Source organism: Helianthus annuus, chromosome 9 (assembly GCF_002127325.2).
Source record: "Helianthus annuus cultivar XRQ/B chromosome 9, HanXRQr2.0-SUNRISE, whole genome shotgun sequence".
Classification (NCBI taxonomy): Eukaryota; Viridiplantae; Streptophyta; class Magnoliopsida; order Asterales; family Asteraceae; genus Helianthus; species Helianthus annuus.
In genome coordinates, this window is record NC_035441.2 from 109,593,118 (window position 1) to 109,611,461 (window position 18,344).

Sequence of the window (18,344 nt, forward strand, 5' to 3'; positions counted from 1 at the left end):
TTTGGAGCAAAACCGTTAAAGTGACCAAACCACAGGGAGCAAAACGGAAGTTTACTCTAAATAATAATTTGTTTAGAAATAATAAAGTAACAAGAAATAGCAAACAAACATTTTATCGGTATTAACAAATTTACTAGATTCCAAATTCCACCATTTCAGGTATTGTAAAAAAAAAAAACGCTAAAAAAGTGGGAATTGGTAGGTGGGACCCACGTCTAACAATGGCACCTTGTTGCAAACATGAGCTGGTACCCCTCCTCTTCCTCTATATAATCAACCCACCACCCTCCTCGTCGATGACGAGAACACCCCTCACACACTCTCTCTCTACCCCCCCTCTCTCTCTATACATACACCTGCTGCGTTTGTATATATCCGCAGCCGTCGTTACTACGTCGGTTGTCTGGATTCCGTTGTTTCTATAATATTATCTCTTTTAATCCCACAACAACTTCAAATCAAAATCAAAATCAAATTCAAACAGATCTTTGCTACCTGTTGGATCCAAATAATTTCTTCTTTGATCTCAACCCAGATCTGATAAATCAGATAAAGTTTTTGTTAAAAATCCTTCATAATGTCGGCGGCTTTAAATCACGCTCTTCAGACCCGACCCGACCCCAATTTGACAAAAACTTTCTCCACCCGCCCGCAAAACGGGTCAACCCGGATTGGTGTTACCCGAAGCCTGAAACAATCCAGCCTGTTAGGTAAAAAACTGTACGGAACCAGGTTCGGGTCCGGGTCGGTATCCGGGTCGGGTTCTGAGACGGTCCGTAAAGTGAAACTAAATGGGTCGGGTCGGAGAATAGAGGTTCGGGCGGGTTTGTCGTTGGTACCCGAGAAGCCGTTGGGGTTGTATGATCCGGCTTTTGATAAGGATTCATGTGGGGTTGGGTTTGTTGCTGAATTATCTGGTGTAGGTAACCGGAAAACGGTATGTAACGGTGTCGTTTTGGGTTATTATTTTGTGTATGGTGGTTGTGATGTTATTGAACAATATTGATTGGGTTATTGTGGGTTTTGATGTTAGGTGACTGATGCTATTGAGATGTTGGTTCGGATGTCGCATAGAGGTGCTTGTGGATGTGAGACCAATACTGGTGATGGTGCTGGTATTCTTGTTGGACTTCCACATGAGTTTTACAAGGAGGTATATCTATATATCTATATATATAAGTTGTTTTTTTAGATAGAAACTAGTTTGAGATTTTTAAGGTATTAAGTGATTGTTGTTTGTTTCTCAACATTTGATTGTTTTGAGATAAAGTCAAAGTTAGAATTAAGTTTTGGTCAGATTTCTTGATATTTAGTGTTTTTGATGGGTTTTATTTGTTTTAATTTGTTGATGTGTGGGAAAGGTTGATTATTTTGACCCTAAATAATAAAGTCAAAGTTTGATTTAAGTTATAGTCAAACACCATGATATTATTGAGTGTCAAATTTAGTCCTTTTAACTTCAGTTTTGTTTTGTTTTGATGGTTTTAAATTTGTTGATGTGTGTATAATACTCTGTTAATTTACCTCACCAGGTGGGAAAGTTTGATTATTTTGACCATAAATGAAGTCAAAACTAGAATTAAGATTTTAGTAAAATAGTTTGATATTTAGTGTAAAAATTTAGTTTACTGAGTTGTATATAATATATAATAATGAAACTCTGTTACTTTACTTCACCAGGTAGCAAAGGATGAGGGGTTTGAGCTACCGCCTCCCGGTGAATACGCAGTCGGCATGTTCTTCTTGCCTACTTCTGATACTAGAAGGGAGCAAAGCAAGATTGTGTTTACAAAGGTATCTCAACAATTAAATTGATGAAAATATTATTACTTTAAATTAAAAAAGGTTCTTGATCTTTGCCTGGTTTATGGTGTGAATTTGGTTAAAAAGTTTACAAATTTATTTGCAGGTTGCTGAGTCACTCGGGCACACGGTTCTCGGCTGGCGTACTGTCCCAACAGATAATTCAAGTTTGGGTAAATCTGCTCTGCAAACCGAGCCTGTTATCGAACAAGTGTTTCTCACACCCACTCCTAGGTCAAAAGTCGATTTTGAGCGGCAGGTATATATAATAACCTTTCTTACATTTGACCATTTTAACTTTTTTTGCATACGGGTCGGTCTTTATTGTTGTTAATTGGTATTTCAGATGTACATACTAAGAAGGGTTTCAATGGTAGCCATCCGGGCTGCATTGAACCTTCAACACGGTGGGGTCCGGGACTTCTATATATGTTCTTTATCATCTAGGTATGTTAATTATTTTTGTTCATGTTTATCGAGCTATGTGGGTAATTGAATCGAAGCAATTTGTTATTTTGGTTGCAGAACTGTTGTATACAAAGGTCAGTTAAAACCAAACCAGTTGAAGGAGTATTACCATGCAGATCTTGGGAACGAAAGGTTTACGAGCTACATGGCACTGGTAATTATATTTTTTCATAAACTTGATTCTTTGTCTGCTGACTTCACACTTAACAACAGCATTGGATCAACCGATTAACTAACGGGAGAGAGATGCAAATGTTGAGGAATGCATTCTTTGATTAATTTATGAATTTCGATTGGGATGCTGGATTGGATTCTTCAGTGGTGAGTTGGCGTGTTCTGCTCACTTCTGGAAGATGCGACCTGTGTTCACCATCTGTATATAGGGTTCAGTGACATCCAAGTGTACTCTGATGTTCAACTTTCACACCCATTTTGACAATATTATGAATTAAACGATATCCATTTTCGGTGCAGATTCATTCTCGATTTTCAACCAACACGTTTCCTAGCTGGGATCGTGCTCAACCGATGCGTGTTCTTGGACATAACGGTGAAATTAACACGCTTAGAGGGAATGTTAACTGGTAAGTCCTCCCCTTTGCACTCTTACGATTTACGAATCCAATTACGTTTAAATAAATAAATATGTAATTGTCGTATATTTCATTATTTAGGATGAAGGCACGTGAGGGTCTTCTAAAATGCAAAGAGCTTGGCCTCTCAAAGAATGAGATGAAGAAACTTCTTCCCATCGTAGACGCCAGCTCATCAGATTCAGGTGTGTACAAACCGCCTTTTAGACATTCCCAAAATTTGATTAAAAACGGGTGTTTGTATAATGTATTAATAATGATCTTTTTATCATTTAGGTGCTTTTGATGGTGTTTTGGAGCTTTTAGTGCGAGCGGGAAGAAGTCTTCCCGAGGCTGTTATGATGATGATCCCCGAAGCATGGCAAAACGACAAGAACATGGATCCTCAACGGAAGGCTTTATACGAATATTGCTCGGCTTTAATGGAGCCATGGGACGGGCCCGCTCTAATTTCATGTATGAACGTCGTATCATTCTCAGTTGTTTATTAAATTAAAACATTGAATTTGTGCTTACCTTTAAAGTTGATGTGCAGTTACCGACGGTCGGTACCTTGGAGCAACACTGGACCGAAATGGGCTGCGGCCGGGTCGGTTCTATGTTACTCATAGTGGGCGAGTTGTAATGGCTAGTGAAGTTGGAGTTGTTGATATTCCACCAGAAGATGTTTCTAGAAAAGGAAGACTTAACCCTGGAATGATGCTTCTTGTCGACTTTGAGAAACATACCGTTGTAGACGATGAAGCTTTGAAACAACAATATTCACTTGCGAGACCGTATGGCAAGTGGCTTGAAACACAAAAGATAGAACTGAAAAAGATTGTCGGGTCCGTCAATAAATCTTTACGTGCCTGCCCTCCCATCGCTGGAGTGTCAAAGGTAAAACTCTTCTTTAGGAGTTTTTTCGTGCGTTATTGTTAATTTTATCTTCTTGAGCATTTATACTGACTCACCAAAATTTCATAATTTTAGGACGATGAGGACATGGGCATCCAGGGTCTGTTGGCTCCATTGAAGGCTTTTGGGTATGTTTTTTTTTCGCTTTTGAAAATTATAAAAGTGTGATTTTCGTCCCTGAGGTTTGGCCATTTTTGCGACTTTCGTCCAAAGGCTTGTTTTTCCGCATCTGAATCCAAAAGGTTTGAAATCTTGTCATTTCATCCGGCTCGTTAAATTCATCCATTTTTCTCCGTTAAATCAGCGGGATTTTCGTTTTTTATTTGTAAACTTAAAGGACAATTCAGTATTTTAAATACTTGTACTATGCTAAATGCTTGTACATAAAGTGAAAAGGACCGAATTGCCCTTTAAGTTAACAAAAAAGATGAATATACCCCTAACTTAATGGAGAAAAATTGATGGAGTTAACGAGACGGATGAAAATAACAAGGTTTCAAACCTTTTGGATCCAGATGCGGAAATAAAAACCTTTGGACGAAAGTCGCAAAGCTGGCCAAACCTCAGGGACGAAAATGACATTTTACTCTTCTTGAAATTTTGTGTTGCTGGTATTGAAATGTGAATATGGAATAATGCAGTTATACAATTGAATCTTTGGAGATGCTTCTACTACCAATGGCTAAAGACGGTGTTGAAGCGCTTGGTTCAATGGGAAATGATGCTCCGTTGGCCGTGATGTCCAACAGAGAGAAGCTAACATTCGAGTATTTCAAACAAATGTTTGCGCAAGTAACCAACCCACCAATTGATCCCATACGGGAGAAAATCGTAACCTCTATGGAATGCATGGTGGGACCAGAAGGCGATCTTACAGAAACGACAGAAGAGCAATGCCATCGCCTTTCACTAAAAGGTCCGCTTTTGTCTATCGAGGAAATGGAGTCTATTAAAAATATGAACTATAGAGGTTGGAGAAGCAAAGTTATTGATATAACGTACCCTAAAGAACTTGGCAAAAAGGGTTTGGAGGAAACGCTTGATAGAATCTGTTCTGAGGCGCACGATGCGATTAAGGAGGGCTATACTACATTGGTGCTTTCCGACAGAGGTAAACCATTCGTTCTCATGGTTCTCACAATATTTAGCGTTATATGTATGTGTGTATATATATCTATCTATATGTATATATAATCACGTTTAGTACGATGAATGGTTTATGTTGTTTGACCCGTTTACTTTTTTTTTTTTAAGAAAATGGGTTGAACAGCCACTTATAGTTCATACACATGGATTGTACGAGTTTTAGTCGATTTAATCTTTCATGTTTTTTTAATGCCAGCCTTTTCATCAAAGCGAGTGGCAGTAAGCTCTCTTATGGCAGTTGGTGCGGTCCACCATCATTTGGTCAAAAAACTTGAGCGAACCAGGGTTGCGCTAATGGTGGAATCTGCGGAGCCGCGTGAAGTGCACCATTTCTGTACACTTGTCGGGTTCGGTGTTGATGCCATTTGCCCGTATTTGGCAGTCGAAGCAATTTGGAGGTTGCAGGCCGATGGTAAAATCCCACCAAAATCAAACGGCGAGTTCCACACAAAAGAGGAATTAGTTAAAAAGTACTACAAAGCAAGTCACTACGGAATGCAAAAGGTTCTTGCGAAAATGGGAATTTCAACGTTAGCATCGTATAAAGGTGCGCAAATCTTTGAAGCAGTCGGGTTATCATCCGAAGTAATGGAACGATGCTTCGCTGGCACTCCAAGTCGAGTCGAAGGAGCTACATTTGAAGCACTTGCCGGTGACGCACTTAATTTGCATGATCTAGGGTTTCCATCACGTAAATTTCCGCCAAACAGTGCGGAAGCAGTTGCTTTACCGAACCCTGGTGATTACCATTGGAGGAAAGGTGGAGAAATTCATTTGAATGACCCGTTAGCGATTGCTAAACTGCAAGAAGCTGCTAGGGGTAACAGCGTTGCTGCGTATAAAGAGTATTCGAAACGCATTCATGAACTGAATAAAACTTGTAATCTTCGTGGGCTTCTGAAATTTAAAGAGGGAATGGCTAAGGTGCCGCTGGAAGAGGTTGAACCTGCTAGTGAAATAGTGAAACGGTTCTGTACCGGTGCCATGAGTTACGGGTCCATATCCTTGGAGGCCCACACGACACTTGCCATTGCTATGAATAAAATTGGAGGCAAATCTAACACAGGTATGTACCTCAAATGGGTTAAAAAGGTGAACTTGAAATGGGTCATTTTTAAAATGGGTTGGGCTGACCCACAAAACACTTATTTGTCTTTCAAGCCGTTTGACCCGATCGCAAGTAAATAGGTTGAAGATGCGACTAATTTCTGTGTAGACGATAAAGATCTGCAACATGGGTCTTTTTATATCTTTGGAAAAAGTTAATTAATTTAGTATTGGAATCATCTGTGTAGGTGAGGGAGGTGAAAATCCATCTCGTTTGGTACCGCTCCCAGACGGTTCGATGAATCCCAAAAGGAGTGCGATCAAGCAGGTTGCTAGCGGACGATTTGGGGTTTCAAGTTATTACCTTACAAATGCTGATGAATTGCAGATAAAGATGGCTCAGGGAGCAAAGCCCGGTGAAGGTGGTGAACTTCCGGGTCACAAAGTTATCGGAGATATCGCCGTCACAAGAAATTCAACAGCGGGAGTTGGATTAATTAGCCCCCCGCCACATCACGATATCTATTCAATCGAAGATCTTGCTCAATTAATTCATGATCTAAAGGTAATAACTAATAACTAATAACATTAGTCAATTTTGATTTTGTTCGTACAACTTGATTAGAATCTTTTTGACCTGTGTGTTTGGTTAATGTAGAATGCGAATCCTTCGGCTCGAGTTAGTGTGAAGTTGGTTTCTGAAGCTGGCGTGGGAGTGATTGCTAGCGGTGTGGTCAAGGGCCATGCAGACCATGTCTTGATCTCGGGTCATGACGGTGGAACCGGTGCGTCCAGGTGGACCGGGATCAAGAGTGCTGGGCTCCCATGGGAGCTCGGTCTAGCCGAGACACACCAAACCCTAGTTGCAAACGACCTTCGTGGTAGAACCGTGTTACAGACAGACGGTCAGCTAAAAACCGGGAGAGATGTAGCCATTGCTGCCCTTCTCGGGGCTGAGGAGTTTGGTTTCAGTACAGCCCCACTTATTACACTCGGCTGCATCATGATGAGAAAATGTCACAAAAACACTTGTCCTGTCGGGATAGCCACTCAAGATCCCGTTCTCCGTGAGAAATTTGCAGGGGAACCAGAACACGTAATCAATTTCTTCTTCATGTTAGCAGAGGAAATGAGAGAAATCATGTCCGATTTGGGTTTCCGAACCGTTAACGAAATGGTGGGACGTGCCGATATGCTCGAAGTCGATAAAGATTTGACAAAAGACAATGAGAAATTAAAAAACATCGATCTGTCGTTATTACTTCGACCAGCCGCTGATATCCGCCCAGATGCAGCCCAAATTTGCATACAAAGCCAAGATCACGGGTTAGATATGGCTCTTGATCAACGGTTAATAACACTTGCGAAACCCGCTTTAGAAAAGGCTCTGCCTGTATACATCGAATCACCAATTTGCAATGTGAACCGTGCGGTCGGGACGATGCTTAGCCATGAAGTTACTAAACGATACCACTTGGCTGGACTTCCAACCGACACAATCCATATCAAACTTAACGGAAGTGCGGGCCAGAGTATCGGAGCCTTCCTTTGCCCGGGAATTTTACTCGAGCTTGAAGGTGACAGCAATGATTACGTCGGAAAAGGATTGTCAGGCGGCAAGATTGTCGTTTATCCGCCAAAAGGAAGCGGGTTTGACCCAAAAGAAAACATCGTGATTGGGAACGTTGCCCTTTATGGTGCAACAAGTGGTGAAGCTTATTTCAACGGAATGGCGGCAGAGCGTTTTTGCGTTAGAAACTCCGGGGCTAAGACTGTGGTGGAAGGTGTAGGTGATCACGGTTGTGAATACATGACAGGTGGGACTGTTGTCATATTGGGTAAAACTGGGAGGAACTTTGCTGCTGGGATGAGCGGTGGCATTGCGTATGTTCTTGATGTTGATGCCACGTTCTGGTCGAGATGTAATGCCGAGCTTGTTGACCTTGATAAGGTTGAAGAAGAGGATGACATCATGACACTAAGAATGATGATTCAGCAACACCAACGGCATACAAACAGCCAGCTGGCGAAGGAAGTACTTGCCGACTTCGACAATCTTTTGCCTAAATTCGTTAAAGTTTTCCCAAGAGATTATAAGCGGATTCTCGCTACCATGAAAGAAAAAGAAGCTGCCAAAAACGCTGCTGCTGAGTTGGCTCTTGAAGAAGCCGATATTCGAGAAGAAGACGTGTTGAAGGAGAAAGATGCGTTTGAAGAACTTAAAAAGATGGCAGCCAAGTCGTTGAGTGAGGCGGTCGATAATAAGGTTAAAGAGATCGTCAAAGCGGTCAAAGAGGCTGAAGTGGCTGAACCGGCCGCCAGACCATCCCGGGTTGAAGATGCAGTCAAACACCGCGGTTTTGTTGCTTACGAGCGTGAGGGGGTATCGTACCGGGACCCGGCTGTTCGGATGGAAGACTGGAATGAAGTTATGGAAGAGACGAAACCCGGCCCACTTTTGAAAACTCAATCTGCACGGTGTATGGATTGCGGTACACCTTTTTGTCATCAGGTACAAATGACTTCAATTTCTTATGCTTGGCATTTTGTTCTGTTAATTAATTTTTGTGAAATTATTGCAGGATAATTCGGGCTGTCCTCTCGGCAACAAAATTCCTGAATTCAACGAGCTGGTTTATCAGAACAGATGGCGTGAAGCATTGGACCGACTTCTTGAGACAAATAACTTCCCGGAGTTCACGGGCCGGGTCTGCCCCGCTCCATGTGAAGGCTCATGTGTGCTCGGTATAATCGAAAATCCCGTCTCAATTAAAAACATTGAGTGCTCGATCATAGACAAGGCCTTTGAGGAAGGATGGATGGTGCCTCGACCTCCCCTCAAGAGAACAGGGTAATTTTGACTTTCTTTGCGTTGACTTTTTTATATTTGCGTTTTTCAATTTTTTCTGACTATGATATATTTTTACAGGAAAAAAGTAGCTATTGTTGGAAGTGGCCCTGCTGGGTTAGCCGCAGCTGATCAACTAAATAGGATAGGCCATACAGTGACCGTGTTCGAGCGCGCTGACCGAATCGGTGGACTCATGATGTACGGGGTTCCTAACATGAAGGCCGACAAAATCGACGTGGTTCAAAGACGGGTTGACCTGATGGCTGAGGAAGGTGTGAATTTCGTGGTTAATGCCAATGTAGGAACCGATCCGTCATATTCCATTGAACGGCTTCGTGAAGACAATGATGCTGTTATTTTGGCCGTTGGATCCACAAAGCCAAGGTATATTTATTATTAGTTTATATAATTATTAATATTTTGGTAAGATTATTTTCTTATGGGTACCGTGGAATAATTTCGAATTTTACGTTACAGGGACCTTCCTGTTCCGGGACGAGAGCTATCGGGAGTACATTTTGCTATGGAGTTTTTGCATGCAAATACTAAAAGCTTATTGGATAGCAATCTCGAGGATGGTAAATACATATCCGCTAAAGGTAAAAAGGTAATTGTAATCGGTGGTGGTGACACCGGTACAGATTGTATCGGGACGTCTATTCGACATGGTTGCACCAGCATTGTAAATCTGGAGCTTCTTCCCCAGCCACCACAAACCCGAGCACCCGGAAACCCCTGGCCACAGGTTCATACCCTTTATTTAAATTACTTTTATACCCGTAAAAATTACGAAAATATTTAGTCAATAGTTTCTTATATATTTCTCGAAATGATTTTTGGCGTGCAGTGGCCTCGTGTATTCCGTGTAGATTATGGACACCAAGAAGCTGCTACGAAATTCGGGAAAGACCCACGGACTTATGAAGTGTTGACCAAGAGGTTCATTAGTGACGAGAATGGGTCCGTAAAAGGTCTTGAGTTGGTGCGGGTGCAATGGGGAAAAGATGAGACTGGTCGGTTCCAGTTCAAGGAGGTAGAGGGTTCTGAAGAGATCATCGAGGCTGACCTGGTTTTGCTAGCCATGGGCTTCCTCGGTCCTGAGTCGGTTAGTATCTAACTATTTATCGAATTATCGCTCTGTTTGTTAATTACCTTAATGTGGGTATTTGCTAAAATGATTTTGTTTTTTTTTTTGATAACAGACGATAGCGGACAAACTGGGATTGGAGAAAGACGGGAGGTCGAATGTGAAGGCGGAGTATGGGCGGTTCTCGACGAACGTGGAAGGTGTGTTTGCGGCGGGTGATTGCCGAAGAGGGCAGTCGTTGGTGGTGTGGGCCATATCAGAAGGGCGGCAGGCGGCAGCACAGGTGGATAAGTTTTTGTTGAAGGATGAAAAGGATGTTGAAAGCAGCTTAGAAGAAGAGAAGGGGACGATGGAGCAGCAAGCGGTTCGGACATTATAGATACATACAAGATTGATTGATATTAGAAAAAGAAAGGTAATAGAGAGGTGGTTTTGTGTGGAAGTTAGTTTTGTGTCCTTCAGGCTCTGCTGTTTATAGCCTTATTTTCTTCTTTTTTATCATTGGTTGTTGCTTGTTTGAACTTTGAAACAATAAATGTACAGATGAATCTGTTTTGGTTTTGGGTTATTTCTCAATCTAGATGGTTAACTTATTTGGGTTTTGGTCATTTATGATGTTTAAACCGATGTTGGTCCGTAGAAGCTACTTTAGGAAAAAGACAAGGAATGTTAATGAGTATTACTGCTTCAGTTTCGGTTATAACCGATTGGGTCCATTTAAAAAACCGCTAGAACTGGTTTGGGTTTAAACTTTAAATATTATATTTATTTATTTATACGTTAAATATCACACTTAAAAATATGTTTTTAGTTTTAAAAAATATACGAATAGTTTTTACATTGTTTGAATGAAGTTTTTGTGATGGTTAACTAAAAGTTCTTTTAGTTAATTTTTGTTTTTTATATTGTGGTTTAGGATCAAATACAAAGACTCTTAAAAATAAAAAGTTGTACAAAGGGTATCAAACGAACTCCGATTGACCTTATTTAAGCAGTATTGGAACCGTTTCGTCGAACTCTATGATGTAAGATTTTAGGTTTTCACTTTTAGATTTATAGGCTGGTAGATTTTAGATTTTTTGTTTATTATCATTGTGTCTTTTTTATATTTGCGTCATTGTGTCTTTTTTGTGACCCATTGTTTCTTTTTCCCTCGACATTGTGTTATATTTTTCGGCATTGTGTTATATTTTGCTCAACATTGTGTCATCTTGCGTGATCCATTGTATCTTTGTATACTTCTTATTTTTATGAGCTTTTGTAGAATAACTTAACCCTTTATATTGTATACTTTCTTTTTATGGTTTAAAACATTTTATTGTTACTATTTTTACTTTGGATGGTTTGGACTCTGGATGTTGCAACTCTTAGTTATGTGTTTTAAACGGCTTGATTGTATTAATTGTTAATTTTAGGATTTAATCACAGCTGGTTCTGATGAGAACCGTTTACCAGGTTTCGAACCTAATTGGAACTGCTAAACTACGGTTCGGTTCTTATATTTAGCATTTAACAGTTTTGGTTCAGTTCAGTTCGATTTTGAACTGTTGCACAACTTTACTCACCGGGGTAATACATGGGACAATAACCTAGTTCTTAATATAACTAATCACTTGTTTTATAAGGGATGAAGGGGTTGTTGATCCCAGATAAACAATCTTTAACTTAAATGACATTTGATTTCAACTATGATCGAAAATCATGTGCGGAACTCGAAATCAAACTTTCAAGGAAGCTGTTAGAGACTAGATTTTTATTATGATGGTTCCCATATTCTGAGGCGTCACCTGGATAACTTATCCTTAACGGATGTGCATGATCTCGGAGGATCAAGGATCCTTAATATTTCTTATAGTTTCTAACAATTGTTCTTGATATTTTCTTGTGTTTATATGCAGGATAACAACGTGGTGGACCAAGTCTAAGCTGGAATATCGGGGATAGGATACTGGGAGCTAGCACGTGACTATTTTGCAACCGTTGTGAACGAGAACGTGGGACAAGCGGTTATTTCGAATTTAGTTGTTATTGTTATTCAAAAGGGGTTGTCAAGTGTTATTAGCTAACGACACACATTCACATACACACACAACAAGCATAACCGCTCACACTCAAACACTCTTAGCGATTATACATTCATTGTACAACACTTGATCAACATCCGAAGTTGTATTCGAATTCATTGGTTAATATGGTTGGTGGTTGATAGTTTTCACCACCCGAGGTTTTTATGCTGGCGATCTACTAGTGATCAAGGGCTTTTCCTCGTATAAATCATCGTGCACTATTCACATTTCTCGTTCATTATTTGTTTCATTCAATCAAGCACTCTACCCTATGCAGTTAATATCGGTGATATATCGGTTATATTGGTCATATCAGTCCCTTAGTAAAATATCGGTATCAAATATCGGTCAAAATATCGGTACCGATATTATCGGCGATATTGACCGATATTTGACCGATATAACCGATATATCACCGATATTTGACTGACATAACCGATATTTGACCGATATAACCAATATATCACTGATATATCACTGAATTATTGGTGTTAAATTGCTACATATATAAATTCTGCATTATATTAAAATTACCGATACCCCACCAGTATCTCACCAAGATAACCTATATTTCAAATATCGGTCCTTTACTGATATCTGATATTTTACCGCATTAACTGGATAGACTCTACCTCACAAACAGATTTGGTTACATTATCCTTAAACTGATTTTTGACCAAAACAATTTGGCGCCCACCGTGGGGCAAATGGTGCTTCAGTTCTAAAGTTTTCTATTAATTTTAGTCCATTTTCATCTATACCATAACGCCATGGCCTCTCAAGGAAAGTCTGTTGCAACTGCCATGCCAACGACCATCTTGTCACAAAGCTCCATGCTGTTACCTCCTATTCCCCCACAATTCCATAAGAATAATGAAACTGTTCAGAAGAAGACAACTTTTGTCTTCCAAGGATCCAAACCTTCCGCTACTTCTTCCTCTATAAATACCAACAATGATATTTCTGTTTTGTATTCGCAGATGAAAAGCTACATGGAGCAGCAGAACAAGACTTGTCAAAAGATCCTGCGTGAGATCGAAGACATCAAGAAACAGAAGAAGCCAGCAGAAGATCAGTCTCCATTGATGCCTAGAGTGCTAGATTTTGTTACTCCGGCGTCAACAACTCAACAATACAAAGGATCCTCCTTCCAACCGCAAGGATCCTTTATCCTTCAACGAGGATCTATGGGGATGTCTCAGCCTCAAGGATCCTCACTCCGCTCAGAAGGATATATGGAAATGTTCCAGCCACAAGGATCCTATTTCCATCAACAAGGATCCTCAACTCGACTTCAAGGATCCATGGATTATCTAACAAGATCTTTAACACAGACCTTTCCCAGTTCTGGCATTTTCCAGGGTCAAGGATCCTCAGGGAGACAACCAATGAGAACTTCTGAAGTCCATGAAGGGGATTTCATCCTCATGCAAACTATTGCTTCTTCTGGCCCTACTATAACGGCAAAGATGTCTTATCCTAGATTCTCTTCCAGGATACCACCTTTGAGTCAACCAAGAGGTAACAACTTCAATAATATATCTTTAGATACTAATTATGGCTATGTGCAGGATACAGGAATCAGTCAGGCCATGGCTAGGGAATTACAAAAGCTTAAGGATACGATATCTAATGTCCCAGGATTAGTCAAACCTATTCTTGAGATCCCAGACGGAAGCCATAGGATATCTCATTTTGCTCCACCAATTTGTATTGCAGAGATACCTAAGCGCTTTCAAACCCCCTAACATGAAGTTGTATGATGGCACAATTGACCCAAAGGAGCATGTAGTCCAATACAGAGAAAAGATGGAGATAAACCCCATCTCTGAGAGATTAAAATAAGCTTGCCTATGCAAGGGTTTTGGATCCACACTTACTGGATCTGCATTAAAATGGCTGCTAGGTCTTCCTCCTTACTCTATTGCTTCGTTTTCACACTTAGTTAATCTGTTTAATAATCAATTTTCTTGTAGTTAAACATTTGAAAGGTTAACTAGTGACTTATATAGAATTAATCAAGCTCGTGATGAATCCCTTAGGGATTATGTCACTAAGTTCGGGAGAGAATCCTTAAAGATCCCAAACCTTGATATTGCAACTGCTATAGAAGCATTTAAGATGTGATTGCAAAAGGATTCCCCTTTTTATGATGATCTTGTAATGACTCCATGCAGGAATTTAGATGAAGTCATGAATAGAGCCTTGAGGTTCATCAAGCTGGAAGATGATAAGAGGATCCAAGATAGACTCAGTGGTTCTACAAAACATGAGCATTATGATAAGAAACAGGGATCCTTCTATAAGAATAATATATCCAAGCCCTATTCGAAAACAGATAACCAAAATGTCCACGCGGTGGAACAAGATGTGGACGAAGAAGAATATCCAAAAATATCTGAATATTGTTTCTCCGTTGATACTAGTGAACTAATGCTTGCTTTGCAAAATTTAGGTGAGAAAGCAAGATGGCAAAGGAAGAACAACAAGTCAACTTCCTTTAAGGATAAATCCAAATGGTGTGCATACCACGAGGATTTCGGGCATTTAATAGATAAATGCATTGCATTAAGGAGAGAGATAGGCTACCTCCTCAACAAATGTCACTTAAAAGAATTGCTGGGTAGAAAGAAATCAAGGACCCATGATCCTAAGAATGTACCAGAAAGGGCTGCTCCTCCTCCATCAGATGCTCAAGTGATCAACTTCATTTCTGGAGGATCAGATATCTATGGCACTTCTTTCTCAGCAGCTAAGAGATATGCTAAGGAGACCAAATTGGAGAATGGTGACAGACCTATCAAAACTTCCACGTTGACGAATCAAAGAATAATATCCTTTGACGAGGACGATAGAGTCAACATCCAGGATTCTCATCATGACGGTTTGGTTATAATACTATTTAGCTAACCATTTTGTTCGTAGGATTCTAGGAAGCTCGATGAACATCGTTCAACTTGATGTACTGAAGAAGATGAACATTCCAGAATCCGAAATTATACCAAGATCCTCAGTACTTGTCGGGTTCAGTGGTGAAACTAAGAACATGTTGGGGGACATCAAACTTCCAATATATATAGAGGGGGTTAATGTTATCCAAAAATTTTGTGTCATTGATAGTTTATCTTGTTGCAATGTGATTCTTGGCAGGCCCTGGATACATGAGATGAAGGCTGTTTGTTCAACATATCATCAGTGTGTGAAGCTTCCAACCCCTTGGGGAGTGGTAAAGATAGACAGTGACCAGCAAGAAGCTAAAAATTGCTACACTTCGTCAATGAAGCCAACTTCAAAAACAAGAGCAACATAGCAATTACAGAAACCTCCAAGAGACGTAATGGAGGCAATGGAACATGATATTAAAGAGGTAATTTTGGAACCGAGGATCCTGAAATTAAGGTGTGCATAGGATCAAGGATCCTTGATACTATAGAGCATGATCTCATATCCTTCCTTAGAAGAAGAAAATCAACCTTTGCATGGAAACATGAGGACATGACAGGTATTTCTAAAAAATATCATTACACATAAATTGGGTATAGAAAAATCTTTCAGGCCCATCCACCAAAAAAGAAGGAAATTTGCACCTGAGAGAAATGCTGTTACCCAAGAAGAGGTAAATAAACTCCCAAAAGAAGGTATGATTATGGAATTAAAGTATCCAATATGGTTAGCCAATATAGTAATAGTACAAAAGAAAATGGAAAGTGGAGGTTATGTGTCGATTTTACTGACCTAAACAAGGCATGTCCCAAGGATCCTTTCCCACTCCCACACATTGACTCCATGGTGGATGCAACGACTGGTCATGAATTTCTCACCTTTATGGATGCTTCATCTGGATTTCAACAAATACATATGGAACCATCTGATTAAGAGGATACTGCATTCATGACCCCTACTGGTATCTATTGTTATATTGCTATGCCCTTTGGACTAAGAAATACAGGTGCAACATATCAAAGATTGGTTAACATGATGTTCAAATACCAACTTGGTGATTTCATGGAGGTCTATATAGATGACATGGTAGTAAAATCAAAGAAGGCAGAGGATCACCTTAAAGATCTTGAAGTAGCATTCAACATACTTGATCGGTACAACATGAAGCTGAATCCTTCAAAATGCCACTTTGGTGTTAAAGCTAGAAAGTTCCTCGGACTTGGTGACCAAGAGAGGAATAGAAGCCAGTCCTGAACAGATAAAGGCCATTGTAAACTTGAAATCCCCGACAAGTGCAAAGGATTTCCAAAGGCTAACAGGAAGGATCACAGCTTTAAACAGGTTCATCTCAAAGTCTTTAGACAAGTGCAATGATTTCTATGGCATCTTGAGAAAGAATAAGAAGTTTGAATGGACCGAGAAACATGAAGTTGCACTTAAAGCTCTTAAGGATTACCTATCCTCAGCACCACCATTGATGAAACTGGTGGATGGAGAACCCTTATCCTTATACCTAGGCGTCTCAGGTAATGCGATAAGTGTTGTATTAGTTAAGGATCATGAAGGCCAACAACACCCTGTCTACTATGTAAGTAAGAGCCTTCTTGATGCTGAAGCCATATATTCTCATTTAGAAAAATTAATTCTTGCATTAATTATGGCTTCAACTAAATTAAGACACTATTTTGAAACTCATACTATTATGGTAAAACTAACTTTCCCATTAAGAATGTTCTTAGAAAACCAGAAATGTCAGGTAGAATGGCAAAATGAGCAGTAAAAATCAGTGCCTATGACATAAAATATGAGCCCAGGACCGCCATCAAATCACAAGCATTGCTGACTTTGTGGCAGATTTTAGTAGTGACTTGTAGAAAGAAGATGAACTGGAGGTTCAACAACTTGAAGAAACCAAGGATCCTTGGGCACTCTTCACTGATGGAGCCTCAAATGTTAAAGGAACTGGATTAGGAATACTACTAAAATCACCACAGGGGACATAATACCCCCGTCTATTGCATGTGAACTTCAAACCACTAATAACGAGGCAGAATATGAAGCATTAATAGCATGTTTGCAATTAGCCAGATAAATAAGGATCAGGTATCTTCAGGTTTATATAGATTCATTGTTGATTACTAACCACTTTAATGGTTCATATGCTGTAAAAGGTAAAAAAAAACTAATTAAATACTTAGAAATAGTAAAAGAACTTGCAAAATCTTTCAAATCCTTTAGCATAATACAGGTACCTAGAGAAGAGAATGCAGGGGCAGATGCTTTAGCAAACTTAGGATCAACCCTGAAAATCCCAGAAGATATAAAGATACCTATCATCTCATCATCTTTCCTGCAATTGGGGAACATGATGTAATGGAGGTGGTAAAGGATACTACAATAGCATCCAAAGATCCGCGATTGGATTCAGGATCGGGGATCCTCCTGATCATGAAATTCATCCAAAATGGAGAAATCCCTACAGGAGAAAATCCTTAAGCCTTTAGAAACAAGGTATCTCAATTTATTATATTACATGACACTTAATATAAAAAGTCTCTTGCACGTCCCTATTTACGATGCATTGAGGATTCTGAAATTCAAGAAGTGTTAAAGGATTTCCACGAAGGAGATTGCGGAAATCACATAGGGGGCAGAACATTGTTCTCTAGAATACTTAGGACAGGTTATTTCTGGCCTACAATGAAGAAAGACGCAATTGACTATTCAAGAAAATGTGATGCTTGTCAAAGGCACAACAATATCCTACACCAGCCAGCGGAGCCTCTATATCCCATTATCTCTTCTTGGTCGTTTATGAAATGGGGAATGGATATAGTGGGCAAGTTACCAAAGGTACCGGGTGGAAAAGTCTTCATGCTTGCTATGACTGACTACTTCTCCAAATGGATTGAGGCAGAAGCATTTGTTCAAGTTAGGGAGAAGGTACTTATATCCTTTATTAAAAGAAACATTATTACTAGATTCTTTGCATCCCCTCTAAAATCATATGTGATAATGGATCCCAGTTTATTGGGAAAGAACAGCTAATTTTTGTTACAATTGGGGGATCAAGATGATTACTTCTACACCAGATTATCCACAAGCTAATCGCCAAACAGAATCAAGTAACAAGATTATTATCAACAACTTGAAGAAGAATCTAGGATCTAAAAAAGGGAAGTGGGCTGAAGAGCTACCATATGTCCTTTGGGTTGATAGAATAACTTCAAAGAATGCCACAGGCCAAACGTCATTCTTTTTTTAGTCTTTGGAACTGAAGCGGTGATCCCTACAGAAATGGTGGTTTCTACAGCCAGAACAAGCATCCATAATCCTCAGTCAAATAGTGAAAATCTGACCCAAGATCTGGATACCGTTGATGAACTTAGAGACCTAGCAAGGATAAGAATGGCTAGTGTTTTGGTCCAAAATCACACAAGGAT

At 39.9% G+C, this 18,344-nt stretch overlaps 1 protein-coding gene across 4 annotated transcripts; it reads left to right on the forward strand.

Moving 5' to 3' along the window:
* The first annotated feature begins 286 nt into the window (after nucleotides 1–286).
* On the forward strand, nucleotides 287–10,485 carry LOC110878172 (glutamate synthase 1 [NADH], chloroplastic). Of its 4 annotated transcripts, none has more exons than XM_022126434.1 (20): nucleotides 287–937; nucleotides 1,034–1,153; nucleotides 1,681–1,794; nucleotides 1,910–2,062; nucleotides 2,150–2,250; nucleotides 2,329–2,425; nucleotides 2,746–2,855; nucleotides 2,946–3,049; nucleotides 3,141–3,320; nucleotides 3,400–3,743; nucleotides 3,837–3,889; nucleotides 4,403–4,872; nucleotides 5,104–5,973; nucleotides 6,203–6,519; nucleotides 6,613–8,466; nucleotides 8,537–8,805; nucleotides 8,884–9,189; nucleotides 9,283–9,550; nucleotides 9,653–9,910; nucleotides 10,008–10,485. In XM_022126434.1, the coding sequence occupies exons 1-20, from the start codon at nucleotides 578–580 to the stop codon at nucleotides 10,269–10,271; spliced, it is 6,612 nt and encodes a 2,203-aa protein (XP_021982126.1). In that variant the 5' UTR covers nucleotides 287–577; the 3' UTR covers nucleotides 10,272–10,485. The 4 variants fall into 4 exon arrangements, with proteins under 4 accessions (XP_021982126.1, XP_035833385.1, XP_021982127.1 ...); XM_035977492.1 differs by having other exon boundaries at nucleotides 3,171–3,320; XM_022126435.2 differs by lacking the exons at nucleotides 287–937; nucleotides 1,034–1,153; nucleotides 1,681–1,794; nucleotides 1,910–2,062; nucleotides 2,150–2,250 and adding an exon at nucleotides 2,485–2,655 and having other exon boundaries at nucleotides 2,327–2,403.
* Nucleotides 10,486–18,344: the final 7,859 nt, after the last annotated feature.